Source organism: Apium graveolens, chromosome 9 (assembly GCF_009905375.1).
Source record: "Apium graveolens cultivar Ventura chromosome 9, ASM990537v1, whole genome shotgun sequence".
Lineage (NCBI taxonomy): Eukaryota > Viridiplantae > Streptophyta > Magnoliopsida > Apiales > Apiaceae > Apium > Apium graveolens.
The window spans coordinates 237,135,740-237,160,938 of NC_133655.1; the positions used below are offsets into that span (position 1 = coordinate 237,135,740).

General features: G+C 34.4%; 1 protein-coding gene across 1 annotated transcript; it reads left to right on the forward strand.

Annotated features, from left to right (window-relative positions):
- The first annotated feature begins 17,664 nt into the window (after positions 1 to 17,664).
- On the forward strand, positions 17,665 to 25,041 carry LOC141684805 (aldehyde dehydrogenase 22A1). Its single transcript, XM_074489933.1, has 14 exons — positions 17,665 to 17,966; positions 18,150 to 18,193; positions 19,323 to 19,415; positions 19,977 to 20,104; positions 20,583 to 20,705; positions 21,106 to 21,259; positions 21,958 to 22,061; positions 22,131 to 22,209; positions 22,636 to 22,731; positions 22,861 to 22,998; positions 23,395 to 23,610; positions 23,916 to 24,107; positions 24,395 to 24,538; positions 24,611 to 25,041. Exons 1-14 carry the CDS (start codon positions 17,855 to 17,857, stop codon positions 24,770 to 24,772), a joined length of 1,785 nt encoding a protein of 594 aa, XP_074346034.1. The 5' UTR covers positions 17,665 to 17,854; the 3' UTR covers positions 24,773 to 25,041.
- The last annotated feature ends 158 nt before the right edge of the window (positions 25,042 to 25,199 follow it).

Sequence of the window (25,199 nt, forward strand, 5' to 3'; positions counted from 1 at the left end):
GTCACTGGTGTTACATACACCTCATATTCTTGAAGGTCACTTCCTTCATCCAATTTCCTAATTTCTTGCTTTTCTGTCTCCTCGGTCCATCCGTGTTTTCTTATTATCCCATCGATCTATCTTGAAGTGTCTTTGAATACTCCCAACTTAAAGGGGATAAAGTATATATATATATAATTAATGCCTTCAACCATTAACTTTAACTCATGGTGAATCACCCTCATCCTGATGATCACACACTTTTCTATTTCTATTACTACGAGTCTTTAGGGTTTCCTCATACCCAACTCCGTTATCATTCCTCAAACTCTATTGCCTTTATATTCCTTTCCACTTCATTTCATGAACCCATTAATCATTGACTTCAAACATCATGTTGTTCTGGGATTCGTGTCCTCGGGACGAATTTTTCCAACTTTTACAACTTAGATTCATAATTCATCATACTTGTCCGCCTCTGGTCTAGTTTTAAAACTTCTACACTATCTCTCTATCTTCCTTAGCCTTCCATCAATGGGTGGCCTCTCTTTCTTAGGAAGGTAAGTGGCAAAAACAATCTTTTGCATTTCGTCAATCATTTAGAATCTCAAATGATTCCTCTATTTCCTTTAGCCAGGCTCTTGCCTCGACTGGGTCAGCTTGTTCCTTGGAACTCTGAGAGCTTAGTGACTTAAAGGTCCTGAAAGAATTTCCCACCGCATTGTTTCCTCAAGGTGGTGGTTGGAGGTAAAAGTATAAGTTTTGTTTAGGCAGGTCCATGAATTGCCCCATAGGAGTACCGTCCCGGTTCTCCCTATCTTGCTCGACTTCCATTTTCTCAGTATGAAATGTTTCATCCTTCTCCCATAATCAAGGTTATCTTATACGTTAAAATCCTTGTTTTCCACTTCATTATGTTATGGGTTCCTTCTTTCTTGATGGCGACCTCCCTGACTATCACATTCAGGGTTTGCCCTAAATCTTATTCCTCGAACTATGGCTTTCATCTAAGATCCCATCCTTAAGCTTTTGAACATTTGGAACCCAAATTCTATAGGAATACCTCATTATTCCCTTATCATCTTTCTCGGTATTAATCTCTTCTCTATTCATTGGTTATCTTCCTTCATTCATCACTTTTTCTTGGCACAATATGGTCTTTTCCAATAATTTGGGCTGCATTACAATCTCAAACAACTTTTCAATACCGGCTCCGGTTACCTTCACTTCTAATTCCAATTTCTTAAAATCTCTTATCAGCTCTCCCAAAGACATTATCATCTTGAGTCTCTCCTTTCTACTAAGGGCGTTAGCCACCATATTGGCTTTCCCTGGATGATAAAGATTCTCATAATTGTAATCCTTGATTAGCTCTAACCACCTACTATGGTGTATGTTGAGCTCTTTCTGCGTGGAAATATACTGAGCTCTTACGGTTTGTGTAAATCTCGCACTTCTCTCCATACAAGTAGTGCCTCCAATCTTTAGGAGAAAAAAACTATTGTCGTGAGCCAAGATTATGGGTGGGATATCGAATTTTATATTCCCTTAATTGTCTTGAAGCGTACGCGATTACCTTGTTGTGTTGTATAAGAACGCACCATAATTCCTAGTACGAAGCTTCAATACAAATCACAAAGTCTCCTTTTCCATCCGGCAACGCCAACATAGGGGCTGTCACCAATATTTGCTTCAGTTCTTGAAAGTTGTTCTTGCATTTCTCTGTCCATTCGAACTTCTCAGTCTTACGAGTAAGCCGCGTTAAAGGGGATACTATCTTGGCAAACATGAACGAACCTCTGGTAGTAACCGGCCAATCCTACCTCTGGTAGTCGCCCTGGCCATGGTTATCAATTCCTCAGTGGTCCCTTTTTTTTCTTGTCAAGATCCTCCACGGGATCCTCCTCAGCAACAATCCCTTCTAGGACAACATCCTCAACCGCTACATCCTTAATATGAACCTCATCCGGTCCATCGAATCCATGATCTGATTTCCAATATGTAATAAAACAACATCGCGTTGTTGCTCCTCAACCTCAGGGTCCGGTTCCCCGCTACATCGATCTATGTTACTATCATGATATTTATAAGGGTTCCCATAAGGGTTATAACTGTCAGTACTATGTTAGGTAGTCCGACTATGAACTTGGCAAGAGTTCTTATTATCTTAGTGAACTTATCATTTTAACGACGCATCATCTCTGAGATTTATAATACTTAGCTCTGATACCATTTCTGTAACACCCCTAAATCCGGGGTCGGGGATCCGGGTTGTCACGAGTTCCATTTCCCTTAATAATACTCAATCTTAATAAACAAACAACTACTGCGTATTGTGACCCCATAATATACACACACACACCACAAGTTATAGTCTCAGAGATGAATAACAAAAATAACACAAGTCATTTTATTCCACAATTATAAGTCATTACACCTCAAAAGGGTTTTTGAATAGATTTACATAATCTTTTCCATTACTACAATTCGTAAATATACATAAGTCGGGTACATCAAAAGTTAAAAGCCTAGCCTATTGGTAGTTCCTACCTCAGCTACAACGGCATCAATGCATACAGGAAACTGCAGAACGTTTCCTATCCGCTCACGAGCTGGGAGCTTGGTCCTGTTCATCTTGTCTATCTGTTGTTGTGTGATGAAATAAGAAAGCAAGGGTGAGCAACAAGCCCACCGAAATAATATTTATAATACTTTACAATATATGAGCATTCTCATAGTACTCATGAAAGTCTTGGTCAAGCAAAAATGAACCAAGTTTGATATCTCAACGCGACCAAGTCATAAAATAATCAGTATATATGTATATATACTTTTCAAAATCTTTGAAATCCTCTTCCATTCATAATATACACAGAGTTCTAGTCTATAACTGTATAAAAATATCGTTGCAAGGTGATCTCATATATCTAACCTTGTCTCAGCATTTTTCTGAAAATCTTTGTCATACATAAGATAATCATTTACTAGATATAAGTTAAAAAGATGAAGTTACAAGATAATCCAATATACTTATATCTTTTTCGAATACTACTTGAACTACCACCGTTCAAGGTATAATCAGTTTCAAAAGTTCATCACATAGATGAGACTACGAGATAAGACTTGAATAGATTCAATCTTTGAAATATCATATAAAGAAATGAAGTAATTAGATACTTTATTAATTCCTGATATATATATATACACCTATATATATATCTCATACATTCCTTGAAACCCTCTGTTATGAAAAGTATTTATAATACCCAATGAATTTGGAACGAAGAGAATTTTGGCATAAACCCGATATCTTGTTGATCAGGCAAAGATACCAATAAGTAACCTTTTCTATTGTAGATGGATGAATTCCTTGTCGGTCATCACCCTGACCGCATTACGACCACACGCTAGTCAGTTACCCGGCCACTCACGCGTGGATGGACTGTCACCCAGCCTCTTACACCTTCATAGACCGTAACCCGGCATGTCGCTTATGCCGACTCAATTAGATGGACTTACTTCCCGAATGTTGGGCAAGTAATCAAATTGTTTTCTCAAAACAGCAACCTCATTGTGAATATAAAATATACCACAAAGCCGGATACCTTAGATTTTTTAGCGAGTATTCAAGTCCCCTTCGAAAGGAATAACTTAACTTTGAAAACGAGTTTTGGGATCCGCACTAGCCTTTAAAATCATTTTGAAGACTCGAAAATATTTTTGAAAGCGTTTGGAATAAGGATGATTTTATAGAATAATCAATTCCAAGATAATCAAAGAATATCTGAATATTATTTTATAAATAATATTCAAATAACGAATAGCTTTTATCAAAGCAAATGAAATAAAAGTTTTGAAAATAACTTTATGAAAATATTTAAGGTAAGAATGGTTGACGATATCAATAATTTCTCGAATACTTGGCGAATAACGAAATATTATTCTTTAAGAAAATAATGAATATTTTTTACCCTTTTATGCATCCCACACCATTTGGGGTTGGGAAATTGATGGTGAGGTGGTGGATCGAAGTAATGACCCTCATCTCCCGAAGGAAAGGCCTCCCCAACAGCACGTTGTGGGATGACTCCTGATTAGAACCTTGAACTCGAGCATCTTTGTTACAGACAGCGGACAACGATCGGGTAGATGTTAAGACGTATAGTTACGTCGATTGAGTTTGGTCTATCAATTAAGATAGTTCTTTTGTTTATAGAATCGAGTAGCAAGGAGTAATAAACGGAGTCGTAAGTCCTCGAATGAATATTCAAACTAATATTTACTTATAATTTAAAACTAAAACATTATTCAATTAATAGTTTTGAAAACTATATATATATAATATACTCGGGAACATCGCCTCCCGGTTTAGAAAAATGTTAAACTTTGGGTCCCCTATACTAAAGGTATACACAAATAATGCCTATCTCTAGCATAGGTAATATGCAGTTTATAAACAATTGAATCGATAACAAGATATCAAGATTACGAAACATGCATGCATATATATATACATATATATATCATATCAACATGCTCCAATATATCGCAAGATTTGCTAATAACAATTATGCACTTATCACAAGATAATGTATATACATATTTATATCACAACAACAGTTATACGGGTAGAAAACTTGCCTGAGTGTTTCGGGGGAGACTTAAGCTTAGAGTGGATCTGGTAACCTATGAACAATAACATAATCCGGAATTAGACCACGGTCGCTTAAGAAACTAGTTAAAACTCACTCATACCATAACGGTCGCTTATACGCTTAACGATTTGCGTTTACCCTCGGCTCCACCAATTTTAATAAATTAACCGTTACAAATTTTAAGGCGACGCTTTCGCGAGTACTCTATCAACTGACCCATTAACCTTACATATTGTTTCATACTTCAATTAGTCACTTAAGGACCTTAACCAAGGTTTCAAAGTAAGGCGAGGGGTAATGGTTCGTTCGCGAAACGCCGTTACTTAAAACGGTCGTTTCTCCTAAACCGTACATCGGATTCAAGTGAACCACATACCAAAACGAAGCTTACGACACAATCTAGCTAAACATGGCAAAGTTACAGATTAGTCAGTTGGATTTCTGTCCCGAACACTAAAACAAGCAGTTGAATGAAAACGGGCATTACGACAGCTATGTTTACGCGATTACCCATGTTCATACCACTCCAATTAACCACCAACCAACTCATAACCATCAATACAACAAAATTTCACCTAAACCATACCACATCAGTCCATAACCTCTAAGTTTTTCAACTCAAACAACCACAATCAAGACCTATGAACTATAATCAAGCTTCAATTACCAAAACACTTCCAAATCAAACCAAACTACTAATAATCACAATCCATGCTTCTCATTTCACAAAACCAACCATTAAACTTACTAACAAATAAAGTAAACGCTAGGGTTTGAAGTTTATACCTTCCTTGGTAGGTGTTAAGTTGCTAGGAAGCCTTAGGGAGCCTTAATCTAACCACCTACAAGCTTGATCTTTCCAAAGAAATCAAGAACACAAAGTTAGGTTTTGAAGTTTTTAAAGTCTGATTTAAAGAACTGTAAAAATGAGGGTTTAACATGCTTATTTGGACGAGACTTGTGAACAAGAGTTTTTGGCCATCTCAATACCTTTCCAACGAGCTATAGAACACAACATTTGAGTGAGTATTGAAGGAGATATGACAGTTTGAAGTTGCTGATATTGTTTTGGTCGAGAGCTTTTGTTCTTGGAAGCAAAAGTCAACTTCTAATTTTTGTATTTTATGATTTATGTTGGTTGCTTCTCTTTCTTTTAGCTTGGATACTTTTAGATTTTTACCATGGTAAGTTTTACTTGGCTATAAATCAACCAACAAATCAAAACTCCTTGGCATGCTTGTGTCATCTTGTTAACACATGTGTTCTCCTTGTTGGTGTGATGACATCATCATCCACTAACCTCTTTGATTAACCCTTAATTACTTGGCTAATGACCGCTTATCTGTTATACGGTTCGCTTAACTTTCGTTCTCGTTTGTCGTTTGAGGGATCATATCCGGGATCTTATTACTTGGGTTCCCCTAAACCTTTTTCAATATTTTATATTCCTTTTATGATCATCTCTTATAATCCTTGAATTTAAATCCTTTTAATCATGTTACCTTATACTCAATTCTTTCGGTATCTGGTGGATTTTCGGGAAAAATCAAAGTGTCCGGATTCAAATTATAACGACCTTTACATACACTCATTTACTTTATGGAATACTAATACGATCTTAGAATTTCCATAACAGTATTCCTATATAGTGTGGTCTGATAATTTTCCTTAATCACCATCATCAGTAAAAGTTACTATTCATTCGTGTTTCAAAAATTCCCAAAATTGGGGTTATTACACATCCTGTCCATCAAGTACTTCTACCTGAGCTTCTCCTGATTAAACTATCAGTAACTCTTACATTATGTCCTGAGGTTCCAACTTTACTGCATGTAACTGAGATATCTGTATGTCCCCACTATTCTCTCTAACCTCCACAATTCCTGTATGTATGATCTCATTGATTCCCAGATAAATGTAGCATTGGTACAAATCACTGTGTGACTGTATTATCTGGAATCATAGAATTGTCTTTAAAATCATCGAGAAAAACTATACCCGTAGAAATTTCATTCATTTTCTCCGTCTGAAAACCCAGTGGTATCCTATTAAGTAAGCCTTTGAGGATGTTACACAATTTTCTTCTTTAGGTCTTGAACTCATTTTCATTGGAGTGAGAAAACCATTATCTTTAATTTCCGTATTCAGGAATTTTCCGTTTGAATAGCACATAGTCTTCATTTTCTTCGAAAGATTAAAATCCACTTTAAAAGCCCGGAGGAATCCTGAGTCTACCAATCCTTGAGTACCCTTAATTTAATATTTAAGAGAAATTTCAATTTCCAATATTTTTAATTTTCTTAGAAAATAAATTAATCAAAAATAAATATTTACGTAAAATCTAATTTTCAAGAATTTCGAAATTTTCTTAAAAATTAAATAAAACGTAAATTATTACCTAAAAAAAATTAAATTAAAGATTTTTAAATTTTATCGAAAAAATAAATAAATCAGAAGAAAAAAAATAGGGGCAATAGAAATGGACAGAACCTAAAACATTTCATCTGTGGCGACACGTGGCGACACCTGAAGACTACTGTGCGTCGTCTTTGCGCTGACTTTGTGTAGCGACTACGGTATTCAAATCGCCACAGAGAAGCTATGGCGATATACTCTCTGGCGACTTAATATCTCTGTATATTGCATTTGTGTGGCGACTACAAGGGAGTATTAAGCTTCTGTGGTGACTAGAGGGTTTGCCAGGAGGTGTACATTTTTGTCCACGTGTAGTACTTCTTGTTTACTCCCTTTGCTGCCTTTTTTTTTGTATAAGCCACGAAATGGATTTCCAAAGGAGAAAACTGGCAGCCATAAAATCAAGGGAAATGAAATTAAATTAAAAAAAATTATTTACCAAAATTTAAGTAATAAATTAATTTAGTTAAATTTATAAAATAAATTTATTTAAATTAAGTTCATTACATAAACTTATTTAAATCATATTCATAAAATTAATTTTCTAAATCAAATTTATAAAATAAATTTATGTAAATGAAAAATTAATAAAATAAATTCATTTAAGGATTCTGATTTGTGTATCAATCAGTCAGCTCTGATACCAATTGTTAGGTCACGAATTATCGTAGAATGGGGATTGAATACGATAATCACTAAATTAAAAATTCTTTCGAATCTTTAGCGGATATAAGATTTAGTGTTCGGTTAGTGGTTTTGTGTTCTTGAGGAGAATAGTGTTTGGGAATATAAAATGAGGAACACAAGATATTCGGGGAAGTATATATTCGTATATAAATCCTCGAGAGGTGTTGCTACACTCCGGTAAATAAATTAGCCGGCTACAATCTAAGAACAACAAAGTTCCTAGATTCTACAAAGATTTACAAATTAAATCGTATACAATGATCTAGCTTTTGTTTGTCTAAGGATTTAATTACTGGGTAACGATTATAATGCCCCTAAGAATATACAAGAATTAAATCGGCATTATAACGTTACTCCGGTGAGAAGTTAAACGGATATACAAAAAGCTTGAGTTTCTCTGTAAATCTTTGCTACCATTTTCACCTCTCTTGGGAGAGAAGATGAACAAAAATTAATCCAAAATGAATGGCTCTATTTCTTCTGCTGCAAAGTGTAGTCTTTTATCCAATAAAATTGTGTGGCTGAGGATTATGTGGCGACAAGGAGTGATTGCTCTGTATGGCGACCAGTGTAGCTCTGCTTTGTGGCGGCTACAATTACTAGTACAACTTGATTTCTAATAATCTAACTCCCCTATGACGACCACAGGGGCTACTAGTATATAAAAATATACTTAACCAAAACAAATTAACTCCTCATGTGGCGACGACCATTGTCACCTTTGGTTTCCTTTTCTTTTATTTGTTTTTCTTTTTATTTTGCTTTTCTATTTTCTTTTTCTTTCTTTTTGTATTTTCTTTTTCTCCTTTTTTTTGAATTTTCTTTTTCTCTCTCTTTTTTTGTTTTCCTTTTTCTCCTATTTTTTCTTTTTCTTTTATTTTTCTTTTTCTTTTTAAGTTTAAATTGTAACTAAATTAATTTATAAAATAAACTTAAATATAACTTATATAAATAAACTAATTTAGATTTATAAAATAAACTTATTTAAAGTTTATAACATAAATCAATTTAAGTTTATTAAATAAATTATATTAAAGTCCATTAAATAATATTTATTTAATTTACCAATTAAACTTTGAGCTTCGCCAGTCCCCTGAGCTATTTAGTTGTATACCCCGCACACCTCTTCTCGTACTTTAACAGATAAATGTTTAATCCAAGTGCATTCATCAACTTAATAATTCTTCTAAAAATAATACCCAGATTCCTTTCACGAGCTGTTGACGCCTAGTGCAACTGGTCTGATTTATAGAGGACTAACCCCGATTCAGGTATTCGTATTATAGACTTGATTACATTGTTAAGCTTGCAACAACTTTATTGCTTCAGACACTGACTGTCAATAAACAACTGTACTTTCACTGGAATCCTTTCTGGTACTTTAAACAACATCTTCATTAACCTTTGTCTATACCCTGTCTTCAATTCTTCAGATTCCTATGCTTCGAACACTGTCTATCTTCAATCATGTCAATGCCAATACACTGAAATCTTCCGGTAGTACTTGTATACTGAATCTTCAACATTTCCGAAACCCTGAAAGTCTTTAACCTTTGTTCTTCACTGAGGCATGATCATATTAATGAACTTCTTTCAGTGACCTGTAGACAGACTTCAGGCTTTCTTCTAATCTTCTAATTCTTTGTATTTGCCTTGTCTTCATTCTTCCTGATTTCTTGTGTAGACGTGATATTATTAACATGTCTTGTTCTAGTTTTGTTATCGTGTTGAGCTATCACGTAACTGTTCATACAGCTATGCAGTCTTACCAATAATTCTCCTATAACAAAGTTCTTAGAAACTGATCCATATTTCTCATTGAGTTTAGATAGTTTAGCTTTGCGAACTGGTATTCTTTCATTTGACGAATGTCGTTCTTTGTCCTTCGATAGATAATTCCTTTTATCATTCGACGGATAATCTTCATTATCCGTTGAATCCACATCTGTTGAAAGTCCTACCAAACTAGGATCCAGTTTCTCCTTGCTCTTTTTCCAGGCTTCTTCACAGAATGATTCTATGCCTTGAACTTTAGCAATTTGGGTATGTACATCTCTTGATGATTTCCGAGCCTTGATTACCTTTTTCTCTCTTTCAAGTTGCTTTCTTAGAATCTCCTCTTTTTTTAATGATTTCGTCAGTTCTTCCTTAGCAATTTTACACACTATTTTCAGTTTCTCAAACTCAACAAATTGAGTTTCTAACACAGTGTTTCTTATAACGACTCGTGTATTTTTGATTATTTAAAAATGTAATTGTGGAATTATTAAATAAATTAAGTATGTGTATAGTTTTTGTAAGCTCAGTGTTATTTTATTATTATCTATGGGTGATTTGTGGTGTACAGGGTTGTTCGAGTAAGTAATTATTGAGCTATATTGTTTTTGTTTCACTTTTAAAAGTGGATTTAATGTAAATTTATTTGCATAAATATTTGGATTGTCTCTAAAATCGTTTTTATGGTTTTATAATTACAATAATTATTTTTAGGATTTTATAAAATTTAGAAATCAGTATTTCATCAATTATTTAGCCCTATATGATTTTCTGATTACATTTAATTGTGAAATCTGCATTTAATTCCAGAATTCTTCAAAAATTACGAAACTCATATTTTATTAAGTTTGAATTATTCCGAGAATTTTAAAATTATTTTGGAAATTTTTTGGATTAATTTCACTCGCGCGTTGATTTGTTTAATTGATAAAAGCGGGTATAAATTGCATTTCAAAAATTGTTTTGAAATTTCGAATTTATGTTTTTATAAATTTCGGGATATTTGTAACATTTGAAGACTATTTTCGTGATTTTCTGAATTTGTTTTAAGTGCAGCTCGGTTCGTTAATTGTTAAATACGGGAATAAGTTGTGTTTCAGAATTTATTTAAAAATTATAAAATTTATATTTTATTAATTTCGGGATATTTAAGAGATCTTAAAACTAGTTTGGTAAATTTTCGGTTTATTATAGCTGCAAATTATTCGTTAAAAATGTATTATTCGAGTATGGAATCAGGGTCCCGGATATTTCATATACACGTGTCAAATTCTTATAAAAAAATTGACACGCGTCCCTTTTCAATTTATACGTGTAGTGCAGTGGACAAAGATAAGAAAAATAAAAATAATAAACAAAAGAAACCAGCCCCTGTTTATCTTCTTCACCCCTGTAATCTCTCATATGCTCTCTCTCCATTCTTTAATCTCGGGTTCTTTTCTTCTCAATTTTTCTTCCCGTTTCTTCCTTCCTTTGCCCCCTAATTCCTCGCCTTTTGTTCCGGTGAGTTCAGCCGGTGTTTCCGGCGGTCTTTTCGGTTGTTTTGATTATATATGTGCGTGCGTGTATATACGTGATGTGTGTGTGTGTTTAAGTGTGTGTGTGTGTTTAAGTGTGTGTGTGCGTTTCATGTGTGTGTTGGTGGGTGTCGGTGCCGCTGCGCGCGGTGGCGCGTTTGCGCGTGTGTTGGCTGCGTGACTTTCATTTTGCTCATGTTCTGTTTCTTTTTGCAGATTGTAGGTTGGAATGCTAAGTTAATTTAATAATTTTCTGCAGGATTTTTACTTGAGTAATTTCGTGATATTAAATTATAATTGTGCGGAAAAGAATTTGAATCGGTGGAATTTATTCAGAAACCCGTAGTATATCGGGCACCAATAAAATTTTGTCGACGTCAACGATGAGCCTCGGCGAGTCAACAGTGGAGTGTGATGATTAATTCTGAGTCCTGCCTTTATAAAATAAACAAATTTAATTCGTAAAGTTATTTCCAGAATGAAAATATTTAATTAAAATGTAAATGTTGTATCGAGGATCGAGATGCATAACTGAATTGATTGATTGGTTATGATATTGGTGGGATTGTGATTGTGGATTATTGTGGTTGTTGTTGTGTATTGACGTCGAGTTGATCGACGGGATAGTCCGATAAACAAAGGAAGTGCTGCCCAATTTCCGGGAAATTAAACTACGGAAATACGGGAGTGTATCCGATAATTATCGGGATGTTGAGCGAATATATATATATATGTATATATATATATTTATACGAAACTTGATTGTACGCTGGGATGAAATATTTTGCCAAAACTAATAACCCTAATTTAGTAAAATGACGAGTATATGTATTTTCTGGAAACGAACACCGAATCGATTTTCGAGAAGTGAACCCTAATTGTTACGTGTACTATAGTAATATATATAAGTACGAGTCAGGATTGTTATCGTTTGGGTAGGATTGGCATCGAGGATTTGTCAAGCATAATTGGGTGTCTAACGTAGAGTATTTCGACCCTTTAGGTTCTAGTCGGGAAACCGAAAGTGGACGTTGGACTAAAGATAACCTAGTGGTCAGTCGACGAGCTCAGTAGGGTTTCAACCGAAAAACCTGAGTGTCGAAGTCGAATCCAAGGTGATCTAATGGTTGGACGTTAAAGACTGAGCGTCCGAATAGGCTCAGAGTCGATCAGTAGTAATTGTAAAGCTCTGCAAGGCAAGTACTTCTAAACCTTTCTCGAGATATAATGAAAATATTTCTAAGTTCTCTTGTGACATATTGTTAAGTATTTAAAATAGTTCTATTTTATGTTGTGAGTATTTTGCATCATACAGCCTTGAACCCGGATCACATCATTTGATCTTTGAGCCGTAAGCCTTATTCTTTGTAAACCATCCCTTGTTGATTTCCAGATACTAAACCACATAAATATGATACTACTCTTCAAATATATAACTACCAAACACCAAACACTGCAACAGAATTGTTTGATCATACAGAAACTTTATACCCCAACCATTTTGTATAACATCAAAAAACTAAACCTTGAAAAATCATTGTTCGTCTAATACCTGATTCTCTTACAGGTTGGAGGCCATTTCTTTTGCATACTTTGATATACCCTCGTGGTACCCATGAATTGCACCATGCTATATGCAAATGTTTTATTACTGTTGATTATGAACTTATTTCATTGAGTTATATTGTTTATCATATTGAACTGCTTTAGAATTAGATAGTTTTCTTTATGTAGACCAGATTCGTGGTCAGACCAGATTCGTGGTCAGACCAGATTCATGGTCGAATTAGGCCAATGTGTGCCTTGGATCCAGTTTATAGAGCAGAGTCGTGTGCCTTGCTCGGGGTTAGTGCGTGACTGATCAGCAGCCTAACCTTGGTTTCAAAATTTAAAATGAATATCCAATTCTAATGATTATTTAACACGAAACTTGATTCCTTTGAATCATCTCGTTTGATCATTGTTTAACCTCAATTATTGTTGTTATGACTTGTTGAGCTAGTTAGCTCACTCTTGCAAATCTTTTTATGTATTCTACAGTTAAGAAAGATACGGTTGATAGCGAGGTTTTCTAGTTCAATGTTAGAGCTAGGATTCCAGATTGAGTTGGATCTAGCTAACAGGAGCTTATTACGATAGTGAGATAGTAAGATTGTAAGAATAATTTCATTATCAGTTGTAAGTTAAATTAGTTAGCATTTGGTACGTTGTAATAAAAGTTAAGGTTGTGGCTTGTTTTTATACTTTAACCTGTTGCGATCCGTGGTTATGTAAAGCAGGGTCATTGAAAATAATATTTCATATACAGGTTTATATATTGTGTATGTGTTTTGGATAGAGTGGGCAATCAGGTCGTGTCGTGTACTTTCGTGTCGTGTAATTTCGTGTTTCGTGTACGTAAACATGAAACCCATATCCGACCCGAAATGATTTCGTGTACCCATATGTGAAACCCATATTCGATTCAAATCGTGTCATGTACTTTTCGTTTATATTAAATAAAAAGATAATATAATATATAAATACATATAATATAAAAAAAAATCTATTTTAGTGTATAATTTAATGAAATATGGAGAATGGATATATAAATATATATTTTTTACATGGTATTTTATAAAAACTTGTAAATATTTATATTATATTTATATTATATACATAAATATATGCATGTATTATATATATATATAAATATATTTATCTCGAGTAATTTCGTGTACTTTCGTGTACCTAAATTGAAACTCATATCTGACACTAAATCTATCGTGTAATTTCGTGTTTGTGTACATTCGTGTTTCGTGTACTAAAAATTAAAACCCATATCCGTATTTTTCGTGTCGTTTGGTGTCGTGTACCAAATTGCCCGCTCTAGTTTTGGACCCCAAAATTCTGACCCGGGTTTGGAGGGCGCTACATTTCTTTCACTTTAAAATAAATTATTCTCTTTAATTTTTGTGTTTTCTTTAGTGAGTGATTTAAGTGTAACACGTAAGTGATATAATTCTGTAGATATGTCATTTATAGAATCATCACACTCATCTTTAGAAAGATGTGCTAGATTAGTAGTGATTACCTGATTGCTTAAAGAACTGACTTCTGCTTCATCTGATTTAGCCATTAGAGCTAGATTGACATATCTTGTTTCTTCATCTTCATCTACCACATCAGCTGTCCAGTCATTGTCTTGAGTCAAGAGAGCCCTTCCTTTTATTTGAGCAATTCAAAGTATTTCTTTTTGTAATCTACAGGCTCAAACTTCTTTCTTTCAGAATCAGGCTTTCTGCATTCACTTGCAAAATGACCACTCAAGCCACATTTGAAACATTTGAATTTGGATTTATCCACCATGTTTCTATTTGGCTTGGCTGCTCTAAAATTCTTTTTGAATTTGAGCTTGGAAAAGATTCTTGATAGGAAAGCTAGATGTTCATTTATGTCTTCCATTTCATCTTGACTGATATGATCTTCATGCTCAGCGACTAGCCCTTTTCCGTTGCCTTCACAAATCCTGAAGTTTGGTGCAGATTTCATAGCTTCAACCTTTTATCACTTTCACCCTCTCTTGTTCAACCACCAAAGATATAGATCCTCCCTTCTTCCTTATTTTCTCTATCTGCCCATCTTGTTCCATCTCAAGCTCATAAGTTTTTAGAATGCTATACAGTCTCTTCAAAGTAAATTCCTTATAATCTTGAGAATTTCTGAGAGAAATAGTCATAGGCTTCCATTCTTTTGATAGAGATCTGAGGAATTTTAGGTTTGAATCTTTTATTTGATAGACTATTCCATGCAATTTTAGTACATTTAGTAATTTTTGAAATCTACTAAAGATGTCACTCAAAGATTCACTGTCTTCACAATGAAAGTGCTCATTCTGCTGAATTAGATGTTGCATCTTGTTTTCCCTCACTTGTTCAGTTCCATCACATATGATTTGAATTGTATCCCAAATATCTTTAGTAGTTTTTCAGTTGATGACATTGTCAAACATATTTCCATCAAGTCCACTGAACAGAATGTTCATAGCCTTCTTGTCTTTATGCACTTGCTCAATGTCTTCATCTGTCCATTCTGACTGTGGCTTTGGGATAATTTGCTCATTGCCTACAGCTCCTTCAGTGTCTATAGCAGCTCTTCGAGGAACATGAGAACCTTTCTCAATGCAATCAACATATCTTTCATCTTGAGAGAGAAGATGCAGGTGCATTTTCACCTTTCAATAGTGATAGTTGTCTTTATCCAAGAACGAGATCTTCACTCCAGCATCCTTCATGCTCATGTTGTTAGTTGCTTTGATCTTTAAACTCTTAGTGTGTCAAGAGCTTGCTTTGATACCAATTGTTATTCCCGAACAATCTAGCAACTAGAATTACAGAAGGAGGGGTTGAATGTAATTCTTGGTTTCTTTTCATTTTTAAGAACTTCTTAAAAATATAAATATAATTGTGTATGAATATACTAAGTGCGAATAAGAAATATTCAAGTATTCAAATACGAAGTAAATAAACAGGGATGTTTAAAAACTTTCTGGTGGATTATTGTTTCCACCAGATATATATATAAATGTAGAAGTTCTCTGTGATGTGAGAATGCACACAGCTGCTTACAAGTGAATTTACAAAAAGAGAACTTGAAAATTCTTAACAGATTATGCCTTATCTATTTCTCAGTTCTTTCAATCGATATTTTTCTACTTGCTACTATTGGTTTATATATTATCAAGTTACATGTGAAAGAGATAATTTAATAAAACAAAACTATCCAAGTCTAATCACATGCTTTTTCATTTCTCCATCCAGCATCTTTGTATTTCTTCAAGTTAGCATGAAAAAGGAAATGCTTCTTGATCTTCATAATCCTGATTACACGATGCCACATTCTTTTGTGTATAATCAACCCATGTGACTATTAAGTCACTATCAACTCCTATTTGAATTTGACATCCGTCGAGACTCTGTTAAATCATCCGTCAAGACTCTATTAGATTATCCATCGAATGTGACTTGGGTCATCCGTCGAAGCCTTGTAAAAACATCAGTTGAAAGTATTTCCATAGCAGTGGACTCAATTTCACTTATGTAAAATTACAAGGCATATAATACATACAATTAGCCAACCTATTTTACGCATCATTCTTGTAGACAACATAATTTAAAATGTCCTACAACTTCTAACCCTTCAAGACTTTACATTACACAGGAATGTGCTACAAATACTTTTTTTAAACATAAACTACTCTCTCAACGGATGACTAATAAAATTATCCGTTTAGAGCTACAAATTTCACATAATTAAATCTACAAAGGTGTTTTGGTAAATTATCATCAAGCCTACAATATATTCCTAACACGAGGTACAACTATTCCGTTGCTGATCGTAGGGGTGTTTACGGTTGGTTCGGCTCAGTTTTTATCAAAAATCGTTATCGAATCGTGTATGTCGGTTCAGTTTGGTTTCTAGCTAATAACACGGTTCAGTTTGGTTTCTAGCTAATAACAGTAACCTAACTGTTTAAAACAGTTAATTTTGGTTCGGTTAACCGTTAATCGATTTTATTTTTTTTGATTTTTTTAGATTTTTTTTATAGTTATTATTTTAACACGTTATTATTTCAAATTTAGATAAAATATTTAGCATAATTGTTTAACATCTATTAGCACACCGCATAATTTTTTAACAATTAACAAGTAAATGATTTAACTGATAGATGATTTTATTATTATTATTATTATTATTATTATTATTATTATTATTATATTAATATCCATAAACAGTTGTTTCGGTGCAATTCTTTTTGGACTGTTACATACTAAATCTACCGTCACAAACAACCACGTACTAAATGCACATCACATGATTAAAGTAGGTTATAAACAATTGTTTTAAAAAACACAACAGACTCGCCAACCCGTCAATTCATCGGCCAACACGCAAGCCATGACTCGTGTAGCTCGTATAAATCGTGAGCTGTACGCGAGTTTAACTGTGATGATTCGACCTGAACCCGACACAACCCGTTAAGTTAAATGTATCGTTCACGAGTCCGGAGGTAGGGAACCCGACCTGCCGAAAAACCGGCTCGGCACGCACGTCACGCCCGTGTGGCCGATTCTACTTACTACCACTTTTCGGAATTGACATTTTGAAACAAAAAATTCACGATCTTACCATGGTGTATTGGAAGCTTTTTTAAATTCTTATATTAATGTGTTAATTTTCGTATACTCATTTTTGTATTAAATGGATAAATAAATAAATAAATAATTTAAATATTTAAAATAATACAAGCGTTCGGTTTTTCAGTTTCGATTATAGGTACAAAATCGTAATCTTCATAAAATTGTTTCGTCGGTTCGGTTCGGTTACGATTTTTTTTCGATTTAATGTCGACTGTTTCGATTTTTTATATTCGTGCTTTCAATTTTTGTTTACTCACTTCTAGAATATCGTACTCGGAGAATGAGAGATGTCCATTCCGACTTTCGTTCAGTCATGTTGGTTGATTTGTGATTTTAATGGAATTGATATTTTTGTGGCAAAAAAAAGAACATTCAAAATGTTCAAAATGTTACTTGAAACTTGAAAGTTAAATCAGTTCGGACCTTGGAGCACAAAATTAAATTCATACCTTTTGTAAATTTTCGCTCGCAATATCTTTGTAAACCGAAAAATAAAGGTGGGGGCGTCAGTTGCGCGTATATAAAACACACACAGACACGTACTCAATACAGACAGTAGTGAGTCCATTTCAGTAAAAGACGAGAGAAGATTGAATCTGTTATAGTGAATCTGAATAGTTAGGGTTTTGATCTGAGAAAGAAAGTAATGGCGTTTTGGTGGCCTTTGATTGTAATTGCTTTTGCTTGCCTCCTTTGTAAACTCCTTTTCATGCTCATTCCCTCTAATGTCCCTTCCATCGATGTTGACGCCTCCGATGGTAACTCTCTCTCTCTCTCTCTCTCTCTCTCTCTCTCTCTCTCTCTCTCTCTCTCTCTTTCCCTCTCCCTCTGACACTCTCCCTCCTCTCTCTCTCTCTCTATATATATATATATATCCCTGTATATATACACATATGCGTATGTAATCTGATGGTAATATACTGTGATTTGAACTATTACAGTGTTAGATGAAGGAAATCAAACTAAGGAAAACAGTTTCATTTATGTAAGTAATTTTGCTTCGGAACTTGCAGTTTGTAGTTATGTATAGTTTATGTGTGTTAATTGCATGTGTTTTGGAGTGAAGTGACTGTACTAATTGCATTTCATTAGTTTTATTTTTTTTGTGCTGTTATGATGTTCAACGAGTTGATACAATTGAGATCAGGATTTTGATTAGTAAGGTATTGGGAAGATATTTGAGTTTCGGTCTTATCGGCTGTGTTTGTTTGCATTTTGTAATGATTGTGATTTTTGGCCTACATTAGAATTTGTTCATTCCATTGTGCTTGATTTTTAAAATAGTCCCATTTACGATTTTCAATTAGTTTAGTTCTTTATTATCCCACCATCTCGAGTATTAATCACATAAAAATGAACTAAAAATGATTGGAATTTAGTCAATGGGAAAATTATGACTAATTATAGTTCAAAATTTGGGCAAATGGTCCCATGCCTTGGGGATTATTATTCCGCTAAAGCCTAAAACAAAGAATCCATTAGGATTTTGCTGGTGCAATGTTTTTAAGCTACTAGGTATAAATCAATTGGATCTAGTTGCTTATCGTGTGTGTGATTTAATACTACATTCTATGCGAGTACATCTGAATCGCAGTTAAGTACTAAGGAGTCATATGAGTAGGAGTTTGAGTCAACTTCAAGTAACTTGCTGTTAAGTTAATTACTGTGCTGACTTGGATTTAGAGAGACCTTCTATGTTGGCATTTATACGTGGCGTCTTTAGTATAGTTTTAGTGCTCTTAAAAAGTTTGGCACTGTTTCCCTCTAATTGTTAGTGGTGAGAAGTTGTGAAATTTCTGTCCTAATACTGCAGGCAGTTATTTATCAAGACAAAAGTTAAACATTCATTTCTCCTTGTTATCATTTCTCCTTGTTAACATTGTTTTCTTTATAATAATTAATTAACATTAATATAAATCTTACATGCAAGGCTGGTTTTTTAATGATAAAAGTTCATGACATAAAATTATGCAATTATGGTGGCTGATGTTCTCTCAGTAATGGTTTCCTATTAAAGCACCCTTCAGCTCTCATGTTAACCCCCGATTGGTTTTATGAACTCAAGACATCTACCTGTCATTTATATTCTCATTTATGTGCTGTTTTTCATGCAGATACCTTCAAGACGGCAAACTGATAAAGTTCAGTGCTATGAACCTGCAACAATGAAGTACCTGGGTTACTTCCCTGCACTGAAGCCAGACGAGGTTAATGCCCTAATTTTATGCATATTCACAGTAGATGTGGTACAGTGGTGTTGATTTTCTGACTGAAGCTACTTGTCCCCCAAAACTCTTTTTTTTTGGTTTTAGATTAAAAATGACAGGACTTGTGCTCTTTCGCAGAATTTAAAGCTGCTGTGTTTATGTCTTTTTTCAGCTGTTGTAAACTATATGAACAAGTTTTCAATTCTTACTTTCTTTTAATATTACCCACCTGATAGATAGTATTAACTTTTAGGGTAGCTTACAGAAACACAAAGTATGTATGTGTGTGTGTGTATATATATGTAAATATACATGTCAATGGTTTGTTGCTAGCTTTCTTTTTGATAGATAAATGTGATAACCACTACGCCACAAAGCAATTAGCTAGTTGTTGCCAGCAAATTTTTTAGTATTTTCTGTACTATTTTCAGTTTCTACTAGCATACTTGTTCCTTGAAGTGTTGAATGCTACCCTTAAATGGATCATTGTAAATGTTTTTGACATCCACATGAATAACTTTTACATAATAAATTCAAATTGATTAGTTTCATCATCTTTAGGTGAAGGAGCGGGTGTTGCAATCTAGGAAGGCACAGAAGATATGGGCAAAGAGTTCTTTTAAGCAAAGACGTCAGTTTCTGCGGATACTTTTGAAGTATATTATTGAACATCAAGAGCTTATATGCGAGTAAAGTCCTCTCCTTAGTGAATTTTTTATTTTACTGGCTTCTGTGTTGCGGTTCTTTGCGTAACATGCTAATGTCTAGTTAAGCATTAATTGATACGTGCGCAAAATAAACAGTATAAGATATGATCATTACAATATACAATTGTGCTGCATCCAAGTCGACAGTTATAAGTACGAATCAGGAACAAACTGTGTACTTAATTTTGTTAATGTTTAATATTTCCTTAAAACTTGTCCTCGTGACTTCTGTTTGGCTGTAGAATATGTTCTGACTGTATTCTTATCACACCTTAGCTAGATTCATATTTTAAGTACATACTTACATAAAGGAGTTCCAAGCCATTGTATTCTAGCGTATTAGGTCTTTCTTCTCCCCCTCTTATGGGTTTTAGTTTTTTACTTTGTATGGATCTGTTTTACATGTTGCATGCCCCAATACAGAAATAGCACTTCTTTAATTGATGCTCATTTTGATCAGAGTCTCTTCTCGCGATACTGGAAAGACACTGGTAGATGCCTCTTTGGGAGAAATTATGACGACATGTGAAAAGATTACTTGGTTACTTGCAGAGGGTGAACGATGGCTAAAGCCTGAATACCGGTATTGTACAATCTTTTTACCCTCTAATTTAGTTTATCTTATGAAATCAGAAAAAAGATTGATATTAATTTAAATTTCCTAGTTTTCTATTCAACATTTTAACGATAGATTAGATATTGAGTACAAAGTTATTTTCCCTCCATACGTGCATACTTCTATTACTCATCATTTATACATCTCTTGTACTAAAACTATTTGGTGACTCTTCTAGTTACTGAACAGAAGTCCGAAGTATCCACTTCCTAATTGTTGTCACTTAAGTTGCATTGATGGTGTTTGAATAACCTTTTTTTGTACTCAGTAAAAAAACTTTTCTAAAGGTTCAGCAACAATGAATAATCATTATAAATTATTGTGTGCGTTGTTTTCCTTGTATGTTTAAATATGACTTTGCTCTCAGATCTTCCGGAAGATCAATGTTTCACAAGACATCCAAGGTCGAATTTCATCCCCTGGGTGTTGTTGGCGCTATTGTATCATGGAACTACCCATTTCATAATATATTTAATCCAATGCTAGCTGCTATATTTTCTGGGAATAGCATCGTTATCAAGGTGTGTTACTACCTCCGAAATGTCTACTTCCCGCATTGATGAGTCTTTAATCTATCTGTATATTCTTTTTCCCTCTGCTAAGCAGAGTTGCTAGAAGTCTAAAATATACAAAGGTTAATTTTTTTTTTTTTAATATTTGACTCTGATATGAATAGTGGATTATGTTACTTGTGATGTGTGAACTCATTCGAATTAGAGGTATGCTTCGGAATTACCAGAATTTCCTAATCTTCAACTACTTTGTTATTTTTTTAAGAATTTAGTTGTGTCGTCTAGACATGCAATGCTCTCTCTTTCAAATTTCAATGCATTAGCCGGTGAAAATCCTGTATCCAATTTAGTTTTTTTAGAGATTGTTATCAAACTGCCGGAATCTATGGAACACCAACTAATGCTTATTACATGTGTCCTAAATACGAAAACACATGTGAGATCATTCCTCCTGCTCTGTCTTTGCCGAAATGTAATCGTTGTTGCTCAATTGAAATATTAAAGGCTGACTATTATTTTCAAAAATCTTTCTATTTTATATTTCAGCTTTAGTTTTTAAGAAGCTTGACAATTCAAATATTTTTGGTTCTTAGAAACTCAACTATAAACTGTTACCATCGTCGTAAATGGATTAAGCTATACTTAAATCTGTATGTACCAAATGATCAACTTAGTTTAATATGAGCTATGCATTTTGTTCGGTGTAGGTTTCGGAGCATGCAAGTTGGTCTGGGTGTTTTTATGTGCGAATTATACAAACAGCTCTTGCTGCTGTAGGAGCTCCTGAGAATCTGGTTGAAGTGATAACTGGGTATGCTTTTATTTTATAACTGGGCATGTCAAATTGAGTTGGTATTTTCTAATTGAATTCCATTTCCAGGTTTGCTGAGACTGGGGAAGCACTAGTGTCCTCTGTTGACAAAATTATATTTGTTGGGTCCCCTGGAGTGGGTAAAATGGTATGTTCTTAGTTTGCCTGGAAGCATATTTAGAACTATCTGACTTTACCATTGCAACTGTTTCGCTATATCTGCAATTGATTGTCAATTTACAACTGCATATAATTATGAAAGTCTTTTTATGCTCAAGAACGTTTTTGATTTCTCCCAGTATAATTTTTTCTTGTTTCAATTGGCTGCTGCTGGGAATAGTCTTTCTTGGTAACTAGAAATTTCCTGGAAATTTTTGGTTTCCTTGCTGCAGGCCTCTCTTTCCTTAAAGTGCCCATTCACGTTTAGAATGTTAAAAATGGAAACACTCTGATTATCAACATGGCCATTTCTGTTTGTAGCGGAAAGATTAATGTCAAAAAGTTTTTTAGGGCAGAGTTTTAATTATTTGAACTCGTATATATGTCACACGTGACAAAACTAATGTTGATACAGATTATGAAAACTGCTTCAGAGACGCTGATTCCTGTCACACTAGAGCTTGGTGGAAAAGATCCATTTATTGTGTGCGAAGATGTGGATGTACCACATGTAAGTCTCTTTATTTCTTTTAATCTGATTTACATGTACTTGATATTTTGCTTTGATGTAACCAAACGATGTATGCCATTATATTATGTTTCAACTTTAGTTGATTGCAAATACATGTGTACATAATAGGTTGCACAAATTGCCGTTAGAGCTGTTCTCCAATCAAGTGGTCAAAATTGTGCTGGAGCTGAAAGATTCTATGTTCACAAGGACGTTTATTCTTCATTCACTGCCGAAGTAGTTAAGATCGTGAAATCTGTTAGAGCCGTAAGTATTCTTTATAATCTTAATACTTTTAGATATCCCTTGCCTGTCTTATTGCCTTTGTTGCACAAGTTGGATTATGTGTATCGATAATCATGCAAGAATAGTTCTATGGCTAAAAAACTACCCTGCTTGTGAGTTGCAGTTTACATTCAGTCTTTATACTTAAAATCGTATTTAGATCGCAGCGCTATGAAGGCACAACTTCGAAAAGCGATAAGAAGTACAGAGATAAGTACTTGTCTGTGCAGTTATATGTTTATCATTAAATGTAATTTCTATTAGTACTGAGCTCGACATGACAACATATGTATAGTAGATTGGAACTATATTTTTTGCGCCGTGGTTTATAATAGTTTCCGGTACCTCATGATATGAGTTGTCTAATAACTTATGCAGGGACCTCCACTTGCTGGAAAGTATGACATGGGAGCCATATGTATGCAAGAGCATTCTGAAAGGCTTCAAATTCTTGTAAATGATGCCATAGACAAAGGAGCTGAGATTGTTTGTCGTGGAACTGTTGGTAATATTGGCGAAGGAGCTGTTGATCAGTACTTTCCTCCCACCGTGATTGTAAACGTAAACCACAAAATGAAGCTGATGCAGGAAGAGGTAATTTACTAGTCACTAATCAGACAGATTGGTAAACCTTAATCATTTGCTAAAATGAAAATGTGATCGTTTGATTCTGCTTTACATTGCCGAGCCATCTTACCTAGAAAATCATAATGCTTAAAGCCAGCAAACTTGAACATGTAGCTGATCTGCTATGAATGTTTGTTTTTTGCCTAGTTGCATGTAACATTTCTAGATTTTAGCAGAAGTCATTTTTACATTCTTATATTGTAAAAATGATGTGTAATAGTTCTTGAAGAAATTGATGACTAAATGCTGACTTCGGTTGATCCTACATGTAGGCCTTCGGACCAATTATGCCAATAATGAAATTCAGCTCCGATGAAGAAGTTGTCAGGCTTGCAAATGACTCAAGATATGGCCTTGGCTGTGCTGTCTTCTCTGGCAGCAAGCATCGTGCAAAGCGGATAGCTTTACAGCTGGAATGTGGGGTTGTTGCAATCAATGATTTTGCATCAAATTACATGTGTCAGGTAAACGTTTAGTGGTTTTGTGGTGGGATTGTTAACATAGCATCCGACTTTGTGAAAACGGTTCAATAGAATGGTTTTATTCTTTTCTCCGTTGGTGAAAAGATCAGCACAAAAGTAATTAGTTTAATCAAGAGTGAAATTGGTGTCTTCCAAATGAAAACTGCAACTTGATAGTATTTTTTTAATTGGTTCATGTTGTGAGGATTCACTTCAGCATTTAGATAATGGGTAGATCTCTTAGTTAAACTAATATGTACTACTGCTTTGACAACTCTCACTTTTTCCAGTCCCTGCCATTTGGTGGTGTTAAAGACAGTGGTTTTGGAAGGTTTGCTGGTATAGAAGGACTGAGAGCCTGCTGTCTTGTGAAATCAGTTGTGGAAGATAGATGGTGGCCAATAATCAAAACAAAGATACCAAAGCCTATTCAGGTACTTCTTTGACTAGGACTTAATTGTAACTCAGTAGCCTTATCATAATCTGATGGTCTTTTGTATCTGTAGTACCCTGTTGCCGCGAATGGTTTTGAGTTTCAGGAGTCACTTGTTGAAGCTTTATATGGTTTGAATATTTGGGATCGTCTTCGTGCAGTGGTAAAGGTATTGAAGATCTTAACTGATCAGAATCAGCCTTCACCTTCCAACAAAAAGAGAAGAAATGACTGAAGTTGTGTACCATAGATTTGGTTTAATAGATTTCTGTACCATTCATTGGTAAAACACTCAATGTTTTCCTTGAAGTTTTATTAAGAGATATCATTGTGGCAACTGGCAACTGGCAACAAGACCGGTCTTCTGTCTACATGCTTTTGCATAGGTACTTGTACATTTAGGAATACCAAGTGCTACTGTTGCAGATCTGCAGTGATTTTTTTATCAAGGAAATATTGTTAATTTTATATATTCTTAAAGTGTAAGATATTTACACTACTAGATATTGAGATAGATATACTACATTTAGCGACAGAAGGCACAAGGTTATACAACAGTGGCCCTCTCTTTCATTGGTGCTCTGAATTATAATAGTGTATATACATAAGGGGTGGGAAAATATGAGTGAAAAAAAAAGATAAAAAAAAGATAAATTGGTGTA